Below are 13,719 nucleotides of genomic sequence, written 5' to 3'. Positions count from 1 at the left end.
ACAAAATTGTGAATGCCTTGAGAATTTTATCCATGACTGACATTTTGGAAGAAGCCACTTTTATTGAACATCTACTGATTGTCAGGTAATGTGCTGGTGCTAAAAAGAGAGTCATGCCTAACCTCAAGGAGTTCACTGTCCACAGGAAGAGTGAGACAATTAACTCAACAATTAGAACAGAATTTGATAAATATGGAACATATTTGTCTTGCTATCCAAAGTATTCCCAATGTCTGACTGCATTAAAGAATCCCGATCTGTAATTACTGAAGTGCTGTTCCAGGGCAGGAAAAATAGGAATAAATAAAGCAAAGAATGGCAAGAAGGGAATTCCAGACAAAGAAAAGAGCATGTGTAAAACCCAGAGGAAAGGACAAAGGAATTAGAAGGCATTAAAAGGTGTGCAGATAAGAGGACATGGCAGAAGAGTTGAAAGGGCAGGGTGCTTTGTTTTCAGACCAAATTGCTGATCAACAGCCAAGGCCCATCATTTTGTTTTCATTCTGGGGGCCAGAAAATATTGAAACCATCTGAAATACAATTTCAACACTACATATAAATGGTAAATATGTATCACTATTTGATTTTTTTTTTTTTGTCCTTTTCTGAGACAGGGTCTCACTCTGTCACCCAGGCTGGAATGCAGTGGCGTGATCATAGCTCACTGCAGCCTAGACTTTCTGGGTTCCAGCGATCCTCCCACCTCAGTCCTCCGAGTAGCTGGGACCACAAGTGCCCGCTACCATGCCTGGCTAATTTTTTATGTCACCAGGGTCGGCTAATTTTTGTATTTTTGGTAGAGATACAGATTCACCAAATTGCCCAGGCTGGTCTCAAATTCCTGAGCTCAAGCAATCCACCTGCCTCAGCATCCCAAAGTGCTAGGATTACAGGCATGAGCCACTGCACCTGGCTATTACTGGACTTTCAAATTTTCAACGTTCAAAGATGTACAAAATAACAGACTCAAAACCATTTTCATTTATAAAACTGGAGACCTTTTAAGCCTTTTTAACAAATATATCAAGAGATACTCATATTAAAATCTGTATGAAAATAAGCCACTTTTAAATCAATATAATGAAATACTATGATCCTTTTGACATATAAAAACATGTATTTAAAATATAGTAGAAACATTACATAAATTCACTAAATACAATCACATAAAAACGCATGCATTGTACATTGGTCAGATGAAAAGAAAAATAAGCAAATATTTGTTTTAAGTATTTAGAAAGTGTTTATTTGTAAAGTGTGTTATACACTCCCTTTAAAACCCCTAAAACTAGGTATAAATACCTTAGAATTATAAAATTTCAAAATTTGATATAAAACTCTAAAATGTAAAACCTAAGAGGTATGATGCAGTTATACAAATACTTTTAAAGAAGGTATTTTCTGTATTCTACTATTTGCAGAAACATACTAAAATTAACAAACCATGGGAATTACAAGATACGAAATTCTGGAATTAAAATTCCTTCCCGTTTTGTTTTCATGTGAAATAGCACCTGTTTTCTAAATATGTATAACCAAGGTCCTAAAATTAAAATTCCCAAAGATAAGTAATCACTATAAACAGGAACAATCATAACAAATGGAAATATAAAGAAAACCTATAGCACTCACAGTCCCTTACTAATTCTAGTAAGACAGCTATAGAATGGAAGAAGTCCACAATTCCAATCCTAAAGCCAGTCGAAACGTAGTTGTGACTGATCAGAAGCCTTGATATTATAAAGATTTCAATTCTTCCTCCAAATGGTCAATGGATTCTATGCAATGCTCATCAAAATTCCAGCAGGTTTTTGAAAACCGACAAGCTGATTCTAATAAGAATAATCAAGACAATTTAGAACAGGGGTCAGCAAACTATGGTCTATGTTCCAAACACAGTTAAAAGTGATCTTTTTTACATTCTTGAAGGTTTAAAAAAAAAAAAAAAAGGGCTGTACATGGTGGCTCATGCCTGTAATCCCAACACTTTGGAAGGCCAAGGCGGGCAGATGGCCTGAGCTCAGGAGTTCGAGACCAGCCTGGACAACATAGGGAGATCCACCTCTACAAAAAATAAAGTAGCTAAGTATGGCAGGACACGCCTGCAGTTCCAGCTACACAGGAGGCTGATGTGGGAGGAATGCTTGAGCCCAGGAGGTCAAAGTTGTAATGAGTTGTGATCCTGCCACTGCATTCCAGCCTGGGCAACAGAGTAAAGACCCTGTCTCAATAAAATTTTTTTAAAATGTGAAAAAAAAAAAAAAAAAAAAAAAGAAATAGAAAAAAAAGAAAGAAAAATATTTAACAGGGACCAAATGTGACCCACAAGGCCTAAAAATATTTACCATCTGGCCCTTTATAGAAAGCTTGCCAGGCCGGGCACAATGGCTCACGCCTGTAATCCCAGCACCTTGGGAGGCCAAGGCAGGTGGATCACCTGAGGTCAGGAGTTCAAGACCAGCCTGGCCAAAATGGTGAAACTCCAGCTCTACTAAAAATACAAAAATTAGCCAGGCATGGTGGTGCATGCCTGTAATCCCAGCTACTTGGGAGGCTGAGACAGGAGAATCGCTTGAACCAAGGAGGCAGTGGTTGCAGTAAGCACCACTGTACTCCAGCCTGCGTGACAAAACCAGCCTCCATCTCAAGAAAAAGAAAAAAAAAAAAGAGAAAGAAAGCTTGCCAATCCCTCATCTAGAAGCACAGAATTGGAGGACCTATACTAACAGATAAATTTATTGTAAAGCTACAGTAATTAAAACAATATGGCATTAATGCAAAGACAGACAAATAGACCACAGGAATGGAGAGTCCAGAAACAAACACATTTAACATTGGATTTATGATGAAGTCACTGCAAAGTAGTAGGGGTGACTTCTTCAGTAAATGGTGTTCGAGTGAACTGGATAGTTATTTGGAAAATAATAAACATTGATCCCTACCTCACACTATATAAAATCAGTTCTATATAGAGTACTGATTTAAAAATAAAAGGTTAAAGAAATAAAAGACATAAGAAAAAGTAAATAATAATATTTATAGCCTTGGGATTACTTTTCTTTTTTTTTGAGTCAGGATCTCACTCTGTTGCCTAGGCTGGAGTGCAGTGCACAGTTCACTGCTGCCTTGTGGTCCCAGTTACGTGGGAGGCTCAAGTAATCCTCCCACCTCAGCCTCCCACATAACTGGGACCACAGGCACATGCCACCAAGCCAGGCTAATTTTTTACTTTTTGTGCAGACAGGGTCTCACTATGTTGCCCAAGCTGGTCTCAAATTCCTAAACTCAAGCAATCTTCCTGCCTCAGTCCCCCAAAGGGCTGGAATTATCAGTGTGGGCCACCATGCCCAGCTGACAATATGTTTCTAAGAACAGAAAGAAAATGTGGTGCAGTAATCCACTTAGTTATTACACAGGATGAACCTTATCTTATCACATATTTTGTGACAAGAACCTGGACCATCTCAATTTGCTAAAAGTATATGTGACAGAAATATTTCATCTTTTAAAATGTTTGTGTGCCCAAATTTAATGGATGAGAAGAGTTTGTCTTTAACATTTTTTCGCTATCCCTTTATTTTATTTTGTTTTTATTTTTGAGACAGACTCTCACTCCGTCATCCAGGCTGGAGTACAGTGGCGCAGTTCTGCAACCTCTGCCTCCCAGTTTCAAGCAATTCTCATGCCTCAACCTCCTGAGTAGCTGGGATTACAGGTGTGCGCAACCATGCTCAGCTAATTTTTGTATTTTTACTAGAGACGGGGTTTTGCCATGTTGGCCTGGCTGGTCTCAAACTCCTGACCTCAAGTGATCCCCTCGCCTAGGCCTCCCAAAGTGCTGAGATTACAGATGTGAGCCACCATGCCTGGCCCCTTTATTCTTATATTCTGTAAATTATTTGTAAAATTACTTTAAACTTTAAAATAAAAAGGGTCCATTGGACCTAAAAGGTAAATGGTAAAGATTACTTTTCTAGTATACTGAAATCAAACTGTTATACTGCAGAGTTTACTTTTTTTTTGAGACGAAGTCTCACTCTCGCTCTATCACTGTGTCGCCCAGGCTGCAGTGTAGTGACTTGATCTCGGTTCACTGCAACCTCCACCTCTGTATTCAAGTGGTGCCTCAGCCTCCCGAGTGGCTGGGATTACAAGAGCACACCACCATGCCTGGCTAATTTTTGTATTTTTAGTAGAGATGGAATTTCGCCGTGTTGGCCATGCTGGTCTCAAACTCCTGACCTCAAGTGATCTGACCGCGTCGGCCTCCCAAAGTGCTGGGATTACAGGTGTGAGCCACTGCGCCCGGTCTGCAGCATTTACATTCAAGTGCTCATTAAGAAAATAAAAAGTCCTGCAGTGAGAAATTTCTAATACATATAATGGACAAAGAACTGTCGTGCAGAATATACTAAGAACTCCTACAAAATCAGTAAGACATAAAACCCAGTCAAAAAATGGGAAAAAGACTTGAATCAGCATTTCATAAAAGAGGAAATCCAAATGAACAATAATCAAATGAAAAAAGTGAAACCTCATTAGTCATCAGGGAAATGTAAATTAAATCCATTATCATGATACCACTAAACATCCACTAGGATTGCTAAATCCTAAAAGTTTAACAATACCAAGTGTTGATAAGGATGCAAAAAAACTGAAACACTGAAACACTGCTGGTGGGAGTATGAACTGAAACAACCACTTTGGAAAAATGTTTAACAATACCCATTAACGCAGAACATGTAAATACTCTATAATCAGGCAATTCCAATCCTTAATAGATATCCAAACAAAATTAAACATACACAAACAAACACATACATCTAAAGGGACACATACAGCATCAAAAGACACACAGCAGCACTTTTCATAATAACCAAAAAATTTCAATGATCATTAATATTAAAATGGAGAAACAGATTGTGGTATATTCATACAATGAACTATTGCACAGGAATGGGAATAAACAAACTACTACTACACACAATGTGGATGACTCTCACAATAATACAATGTCAAGTGAAAGATGCCAGACTCACGAGTACGTACGGTATTATTTCATGCATATAAAGTTCAAAATAGGCAAAACTAATCTATGGCTCAGTATAACAGTTATCTTTGGGGTATTAGAAAACAACTGAGGGGGATGAGGGAGATTTCTTGGGCATTAGTGATTCCTATTTCTTGATCTAGTAGTAATACCACGTGTGTCTTTTTTGACACGATTCCGATCTCCTTCTGTCTCCCAGGCTGGAGTGCAGTGGCATGATCTCAGGCAACCTGCGCCTCCCAGGTTCAAGCAGCTCTTCTGCCTCAGCCTCCCAAGTAGCTGGGACTACAGGCACGTGTCACCACACCGGCTAATTTTTGTATTTTTTAGTAGAGATGGGGTTTCACCATATTGGCCAGGCTGGTCTCGAACTCCTAACCTCATGATCCGCCCACCTCGGCCTCCCAAAGTGCTGGGATTACAGGTGTGAGCCATCACACCTGGCCAATGTGTGTCTTTATTTTGTGAAAATTCACTAAGCTGAACACTTAAAATTGCGTGCTTCTCTGTTACCTTTCAATAAGTTTTATTATATGTGAAAAATAAAAGGTCCTGGAAAACCAACATCCACTGATATGACAGTTTGCTGGAGCAACAGTAGTCTTCTGGAAGACTGAGTGAATCCAATGATACACACAGTGTCAAAACAGCTCCCCTAGATGCTCAACAACGTGACATGCTATTTACATGTCATGCAGTTTTGTCACGTGACTTTTCAGAAATCTCGTTTTTAGAAAGCAGCCTAAATCTGGATTTTGCAGAAGCTCAAAGCCATTTACAGTACTTTATTTGTAACAGCATGTTATCAGTAAATTTGTTTAGCTGTGTTCTAAACGCTTGCTTTTCTACTTAGCTTTGATTATCAAAAAAAAAAAAAGTGGCTTACCATATCAGTTATATGTTGATAGCAAAATCTGAATTAGGAATAAAGAAGTTCACAGGTTTCCTTAATAGTATAGATTATTCTTACTTCAGTCTTGTTCACTGACTAACCAGCTTTCCACTGATTTTTTATCTAGTTACACTGGAGAAAAATAACTATGCCTGGGTAACAGCCCCAAACTATACTCTATAAGGGCTAAGTGAGCAAAAGAAGCAGAGGGGTGACTGAAATGGCAATGACATAAACTAGTGTGGGGAAAGGTTTTCAAAACAAGGTGGATAATGTGAGCAGGATCCAATTCAAGGATTAAAAAGTCATCCTTATCAAAGCTGCAGATGAAAATGTTGAAGAGCAATATCACATCCCTAAAACAATATAATCATTCACCAAGATTTCAGCAGACTGAAATGATGGCACAAACCTAACTAGAAAAAAATCTAAAAAGAAATGTAAAGCCTTAGAAAAGAAACAAGAAAACAAAACAAAAAACTGACCACACAAGTTCAGGATAAGAGCGACTTGGCTTAATGAAAGCTAATGTGAAAAAGACCTGGGAAGCTAGATTGATGTTAAGCTCAACAAGAGTCAACACTGTGAGAGTGCTGGAAAAAACAAACAAGAAAGCAATTTGTTAAGCTATACAATATAAGCACATTATTTATAATGAAGTTGGTACTAGGCCCATGGTCCTCTGCATCTGAAGTAAGTGTTCATTCTGAAGGAGGCTAACAAACCAAAGGCCCTTCAAAGGACAGTGAGCAGTACAAGAGGAGGAGGTTAGAACCAACGTTAAGATGAAAAGAATCTGAGTTGTGATTGGCAGAGCAAACTGGGTAAGGCAGGGTGAGGGAGACACGAGGGTAATAGTTTTTAAATAACCGTAGTGACACACTGTAGAAGAGGGATAGGATAATTCATTCTGTGTTGCTCCAGAGGCAAATCTAGAATCAACAGATAAAAGTTAAAGAATCACATTTAGGTTCAATGTGAAAAACAAACTTTCTAGAATCAATGACTTATATGGTAGTGTTCCTTATCACAATGCCAATGTCAAGTATACAACTGCTCATCACAGAAAGTACAATGGACTTAAAGTGGATCAGAAGTCCTTGGATTCTAATCCCATCTCGACCATTTACTAGCTGTGTTATATGAGGCAATGTATTTACAACCTCTGAATCTCAGTTTTTCTTATGTATTTATTTACCTCCTGATATTACTAAGAGGAATAAATAAGATATGTGCAAGACCCATTTGTGACAAACTGAAATAGAATACAAATGTGCATTGCAGTAGACGGATATAATATTAGATAATTGCTAATATCCTCCCAGCACTGAGATTATTAACTTCAGAAGTTATTTTCTTCTGAAGTAAGAAAAAACTTAAAATAGGTCCTAAATTCACACAGCCAAGATTTAGTAGGCAAAGAGAGAAAATATTAACATGACAGAAATCAAGGGAGCAGGAAATGTATGTTTCATGAGGTATTAAGAATGTACTTCTCTGACAGCCAATTAGTCACCAGATCTAAAAGGCAATGCTCACTCCCGGAGATAAGTACGAATTCAAATCAAGATGATACACATACCAAATAAGCACTGACAGTATAGGCTTGGATCACAGCAGTAAACAGTGCTTAAATAGTACTTTTGCTTTGGGGACCCCCCCCAGACTCAACTGTACCTGTAATGGGGTTCTACTCACTCAGCTAAATAATCCTGACTGAGCAAGTTACCCAATCCTCTCAGTGCCAGTTTGTTAAGGGTAAGTACAGAATAATCTGCCTACTTCACAGGTTGTTGAGAAAACTCCCATGAGATAATAATGTGTGTAAAGTCTCCAGCAAGGCTTCTTGGTACACAGAGGAATTCATGTTAATTGCCCCTTTCTCTTAACTTTGATTGTGGAGTTTTTTGTGCCACACTGCATTCAGAATTATAAACTTGGGGAATAAAAGATATTTTGTTTTCAAATGTTAAAATGAGGTTGAAAAAAAATGATGATGTAGATCCATTGAGATGGAAATCTAAGCAATATGCAGATTGGTGGAAAATAAGTTACAAGATAATCTACTCAGTATGATCCCATTTTGTAACATATATTTTTAAAATGATTCTCTCCAGATGGTAGAATTAGGTGACTTTCACTTTTTTCTACACTTTTCTGTAATGTTTGAATTTTGCATAAGAAGTATGCATTTCTATTACAATTCCCAACTGAGAAAAAAACTGACTAAAGTATTTTTCTGGCTGAGTGTGGTGGCTCACGCCTGTAATCCCAGCACTTTGGGAGGCCAAGGCAGGCAGGGAGGCGAAGACAGGAGGATCGCTTGAGCCCAGGAGTTTGAGACCAGCCTGGTCAACATAGGAAGACTCCCATCTCTATGAAGCATTTTTAAAAAACTGGCCAGATGTGTTGGTGCGTGCCTCTGGTCTCAGCCACCTAGGAGGCTGAGGTGGGAGGACTGCTTGAACCCAGGAGGTTGAGGCTGCACTGAGCCATAATTGCATCACTGCACACCAGCCTGGGTGAAAAAGTGAGACCCTGCCTCAAAAAATAATAATTTCCATAGAAAAGTTATCATTTAGGTCAACTTGGGGAGAAAATCTATTTTACAAACTTGGAAAAAATGAACTTAAGAGTTTTAAAAGGTAAAGAGAAAAAACTTACACACCAGCAATTTGTTTTCTTTCTAAATATGTGGTTCTGGCAAAACAGAAGTATCTCCTTAACTGGGAAAAAAATAAAGGATGTAAGCTCCATGGGGGCAGGAATTTTATGCGTTCTGTTATATTCACTGCTCTAAGCACAAGAGCAGGAACTTAAATATTTGCTGAATGGATAAAAGTCCTACTTAACTTATGCTAAATTTAATTGCCTCAAGCCAGTAGAATATTGGCTTATTCATCTTTATCTCTAACAACTAACAAATTATCTAACAAATAGTAATTGCTAATTCAATTATTTGTCAAATGAAAAAGCAAAAAAAGATAAACTTTAATATTATTTTTAAAGCTACTAAGTCAATATAAAATGATAAGCATTACTCCACAATACTACATTCATTCTGGACTGTAATCTCTACAGACAGGACAAAAGCAGACATCAAAGAAATGGGGGCATGTTACCTTTTCTAGATTTCATACATGATGTCTAACAAGCAGACAATATAAGTAGAAAGAGAGTATAAAAATTGTATAAATGAAGCTTTTTATACCATTGAGAACCCAACAGCCTAAATCAATAACATAGCCAAACCAAAAAAAAAGAGAGAAAAAAGCAGACCTACCTTGGGCCTCTTGGACTTTCCAAGTAACTACTTCTAGGAGGATCTGGAAGCAGGCCACCTGATCTCACTGGCATGTCCTTCACTGCAGTGATTGGCTGAGATGGAGCAGCAGAAGACTCCCCAAGTCCTTGATCAGATGAGAATGAACTGTATGGCAGAGCAGACTTGCTCAAAGGAGCTTTTGAATTCACTTGTTCTGATGGACCAGCTGATTGCAATGGAGGATGGTAAGTTGTGGGTGGGGCAGAACCAAAAGACACAGGAGTAGGAAGCAGTGCTGGTCTAGGTTTCTCTGGAACTTGTGAGCTCTGTGAACTGGAGGCTGGTGGAACTGGGGCTGCTGTTAACTGAGGAGGTATCCCTTGTGGAACTCCAGGGGGAGGTATTCCTGGAGGAGGTGTAGCTGAAGACAATGGTGGGAGGGGCATGACAGGTGGAGGTGCTGTTGAAGAGAGAGATGGTGGGGGAAGAACTGGTGGTGGCCCTGCAGAAGACAGGGAAGGTGGGGGGAGAACTGGAGGTGGCCCTGCAGAAGAGAGAGAAGGAGGCATCCCTGGTGGGGGAACAGAGGTTGGCAGAGAAGGTGGCATAACAGGTGGGGGCATGCCAGGTGGTGGCACTGTAGCAGGGAGGGCAGGGGGCATCACTGGTGGTGGCAATGAAGGAGGCAACACTGGAGGGGGCATTGTAGGTAGAGGTGGAGGCATCTGAGAATATGGAACAAAAGGAGGTGGCATTGACATGTTCCCAATATACTGGTTCTTCATGTTCTGAAATGAATTGACTTTCTCCTGGAGATAACTCTGAGTGGCTTTCATATGTCCCTGCCATGTTTTCCACTGCTTCTCATACTCCTGAAGCTGATCTTTATGAGGATAGGAATGGAGTTGTTCCTCCCATAGCTGAAACTCTCGCTCCCATTCTTGGTAAAGATGTTGAAACTGTTGCTGCTGCATCTCATAATGCCGCAGCTGCATATCTACAGACATGGTCTACAAATAAAAGGATAAAAACTATTTCAAAATATTCATATTAAGAGAATTAATCATAGATTAAAATTTTGATGAATCAAGGGCATTTGACACTTTAGGAAATTAGAACACTAACGACTAGGAGGCTAAGAATAAGTTTGTCAAGTTCTTTGAGTGAAGATGATTTCTTCTTCCTTCTTTTGGCTTACACGACTTACCACAGAGTTAGAAAAACCAACCAAACAATAAAGCAAATACCTATCTTAGCAATAAGTATTTTTCAAGTTTTTAATATGGATAATTTTAAGAACTTGAAAAATGATCTGTTATTATAGATATACAGACACAACATTACACCTCAAAGATACAAGACAAACAAGTACCTAAGTCACTTTATCTTTTATGGTATATTTCCTTAGGTTTTTTTGTGATGGCTGTTTTCGGCCTTTTTGCTTATCTGTTACTGTAGTAGTTTATAGGCAAAACACAGGTTAACCTGTAACTATATGGTTAAAATCCCCAGCTCTTGGCCGGGCGCGGTGGCTCAAGCCTGTAATCCCAGCACTTTGGGAGGCCGAGATGGGCGGATCACGAGGTCAGGAGTTTGAGACCATCCTGGCTAACACGGTGAAACCCCGTCTCTACTAAAAATACAAAAGCTAGCCAGGCGAGGTGGCGGGCGCCTGTAGCCCCAGCTACTCGGGAGGCTGAGGCAGGAGAATGGCCTAAACCCAGGAGGCGGAGCTTGCAGTGAGCTGAGATCCGGCCAATGCACTCCAGCCCAGGCGACAGAGCGAGACTCCGTCTCAAAAAAAAAAAAAAAAAAAAAATCCCCAGCTCTTAAGACCCTTAGCAATAGTAAGCTAACATCTGGCCTGGGTTGACATGATCAGGAAACTCTACTATAACCCATCCCTCCACAGTCCCCCAGGTAATGTGGCAGAACTTGGGCACCCCTTGGGAAACAATTAATTGTCAACAGTTGATATCTTTTGTTTTTCACACTTAAATCTTTCAAGAATAACAAATCATTTCAATGTCTTGGGGCAACTTCCTATTTGTGGACTACGGAAGCACTTGCCTGTATATGCGGTGGGGGCTGTATAATCTGCTGGTACTGTTGCAGAATCTGCTGTAACTGAGTGTGCTTCTGCATTATTCCCTGATACTGGAAACCGACTCGATGTTGCTGGTGCTGCTGCCAGTGTGCTGCTGCAGCCTGCAACTGCTTTAACCTGGCATCTTCTTCTGGGTCCTCAGACTAAAGATAAAAGAGGACACATCTTTATGTAAGTCATAAAACAGCAACCAAAAATATTTTATAAATGTATTATAAAGTCCAGAATCCGTACAACTCAGAAACATCTAACTGTCAAACACAGTTATCTTTAGTTCTTTTTGGATTGAGAACAGTTATTCTATCTTTAGATAAAACACATAGCTCTATGTATACTATTACGGACACTAATACAAAGGAGTTTATAAATTCCATAGTCTTCACTAGAATAATAATCTTATTATTCCTAAATATGACAACAATTTTCCTAGTAGAAAGTGGTACCAGGCCGGGCGCCACACCTCACACCTGTAATCCCAGAACTTTGGGAGGTCAAGGCGGGCAGATCACTTGAAGTCAGTAGTCCAAGACCAGCCTGGCCAACATGGTAAAACCCCGTCTCTACTAAAAATACAAAAATTAGCCAGGCGTGGTGGCGGGCACCTGTAATCTCACCTACTTGGGAGGCTGAGGCAGGAGAATCACTTGAACCTGGGAGGCGGAGGTAGTAGTGAGCCAAAATCGCACCACTGCACTCCAGCCTTGGCAACAGAGTGAGATTCCATAAGAAAGAAAAGAAAGAAAAGGAAAAGAAAAGAAAAGAAAAAAGAAAAGAAAGAGAAGAGAAGAAAAAAGAAAAGGGGTCTCAACTATTTGGAAGGCTGAGGCAGGAGGATCACTTGAGCCTGGGAGGCTGAGGCTGCAGTGAGCTGAGATTATAGCACTGCACGCCAGCCTGGGTGACAGAGTGAGACCCTGTCTCAAAAAACAAAAACAAGTGAACCTTAAGTTATAGACCTTTTCACTCTATGAGAAATCCCTTTCTTTTTTTGTCACTTTTCACCGATGGACTACAATATAACCATTATAGTTTGATAAACCCTTCATATAAGGCTCTTGGGAGAACAATGACCTTTGGACCAATATGAGAACCTCCCATGTGCCACTCACTATGCTGAGTGACAAGGAGTGACATTATCACATTTAATGCCTCAATACCTCTATGTGATAGCTACTACTGAATACACCCATTTCGCAGAGAAGTAAATTGAAGCACGGAATGGTTATCAAATTTGCCCAGTCACTACCAGCAAGTGGCAGTACCTGAATTATAGCCTGGGTAGCTGGACTCTAAAAGCTCAAGCACTCAACTATTGCCCTGTACTGTCACTATGAACATATGCTGGCATCTTCCTTTAGTGCTTAGAGGTAATCAATTCAGAAGAGTATCTAATTCTTCACTCAAACTAGGAAAAATTTCCTTTTCTAAACCTGATACAACAGGCCAGGCGCGGTGGCTCATGCCTGTAACGCCAGCACTTTGGGAGGCCGAAGCAGGCAGATCACTTGAGGTCCAGAGTTCGAAACCAGCCTGGCCAACACGGTGAAACCCCGTTTCTACTAAAAAATACAAAAATTAGCCGGTCGTTGTGGTGAGTGCCTGTCATCCCAGCTACTCAAGAGGCTGAGGCAGGAGAATTGCCTGAACCTGGGAGGCAGAAGTTGCAGTAAGCCAAGATCGCACCACTACACTCCAGCCTGGTCAAGAGCGCGAGATTCTGTCTCAAAATAAATAAATAAATAAACCTGATACAACAGATATCTGATTATTTCAAATGCAACTTTCTAGGTACTTTAAAAAACAAAAATATATATCCATTTATGATAAAAGTATACATAAATGAATCAGAAAAAAGTTAAATTATTTAATAAACACTAAACAATTAATTATATGGTTACCTGGGGTTCCTCAGGTGGGAGAGGAGGTGGCACTTCCTCATTTGGAGGTGGCAATGGGGGCTCCTCAGAAGAAGGAGATTCCGGAACTTGACTGGTGGCAGGTACTGTAACTTCTTCTTTTACCGGCTCTGGTGTATCCTTTGCTACCACAGGACCCTTTTTGTGTCCTGGCAAATGAACTTTTGTCCTCTGTTGCAAACTGAGCAAGTGCTGTCGATACCAATACTGCTGCTGTTCCTACAACAGAAACAATTTTTGAGAATTCTTGTTGACAATCATGTATCTCTGCAACTTGGTGTTGACAAGGAGCTATCTTTATGTCTGTGTTCATGTGTCTATATGTAAGAAAAGGCAAAGCTAGACTGAGGAAGACAAATAAGTTAACAAGACCTTAAACACAGGCTACAGAAAAATTTCAGTTCCTCCCTCAAATTTATACATTTAAATTAAACCATAGATACTAATTCAACATGCTTTTGTACTCTTTTTTTTTTTTTTTTTTTTTTT

At 39.7% G+C, this 13,719-nt stretch overlaps 1 protein-coding gene across 1 annotated transcript in view; it reads right to left on the bottom strand.

Annotated features, from left to right (window-relative positions):
- Window positions 1–13,719, bottom strand: part of YLPM1 (YLP motif containing 1) — a 75,329-nt gene that overhangs the window by 46,193 nt on the left and 15,417 nt on the right. The window contains exons 2-4 of the mRNA XM_017880508.1: window positions 13,213–13,449; window positions 11,278–11,457; window positions 9,226–10,217 (exon numbers count right to left, since the gene is read on the bottom strand). Coding sequence (XP_017735997.1) covers window positions 9,226–10,217; window positions 11,278–11,457; window positions 13,213–13,449 — 1,409 coding nt within the window. The remainder of the gene's footprint in view (window positions 1–9,225; window positions 10,218–11,277; window positions 11,458–13,212; window positions 13,450–13,719) is intronic.

This window comes from Rhinopithecus bieti, unplaced genomic scaffold, assembly GCF_001698545.2.
Source record: "Rhinopithecus bieti isolate Rb0 unplaced genomic scaffold, ASM169854v2 scaffold_11380, whole genome shotgun sequence".
NCBI lineage: Eukaryota > Metazoa > Chordata > Mammalia > Primates > Cercopithecidae > Rhinopithecus > Rhinopithecus bieti.
This window is presented reverse-complemented; position numbering and strand designations above follow the sequence as displayed.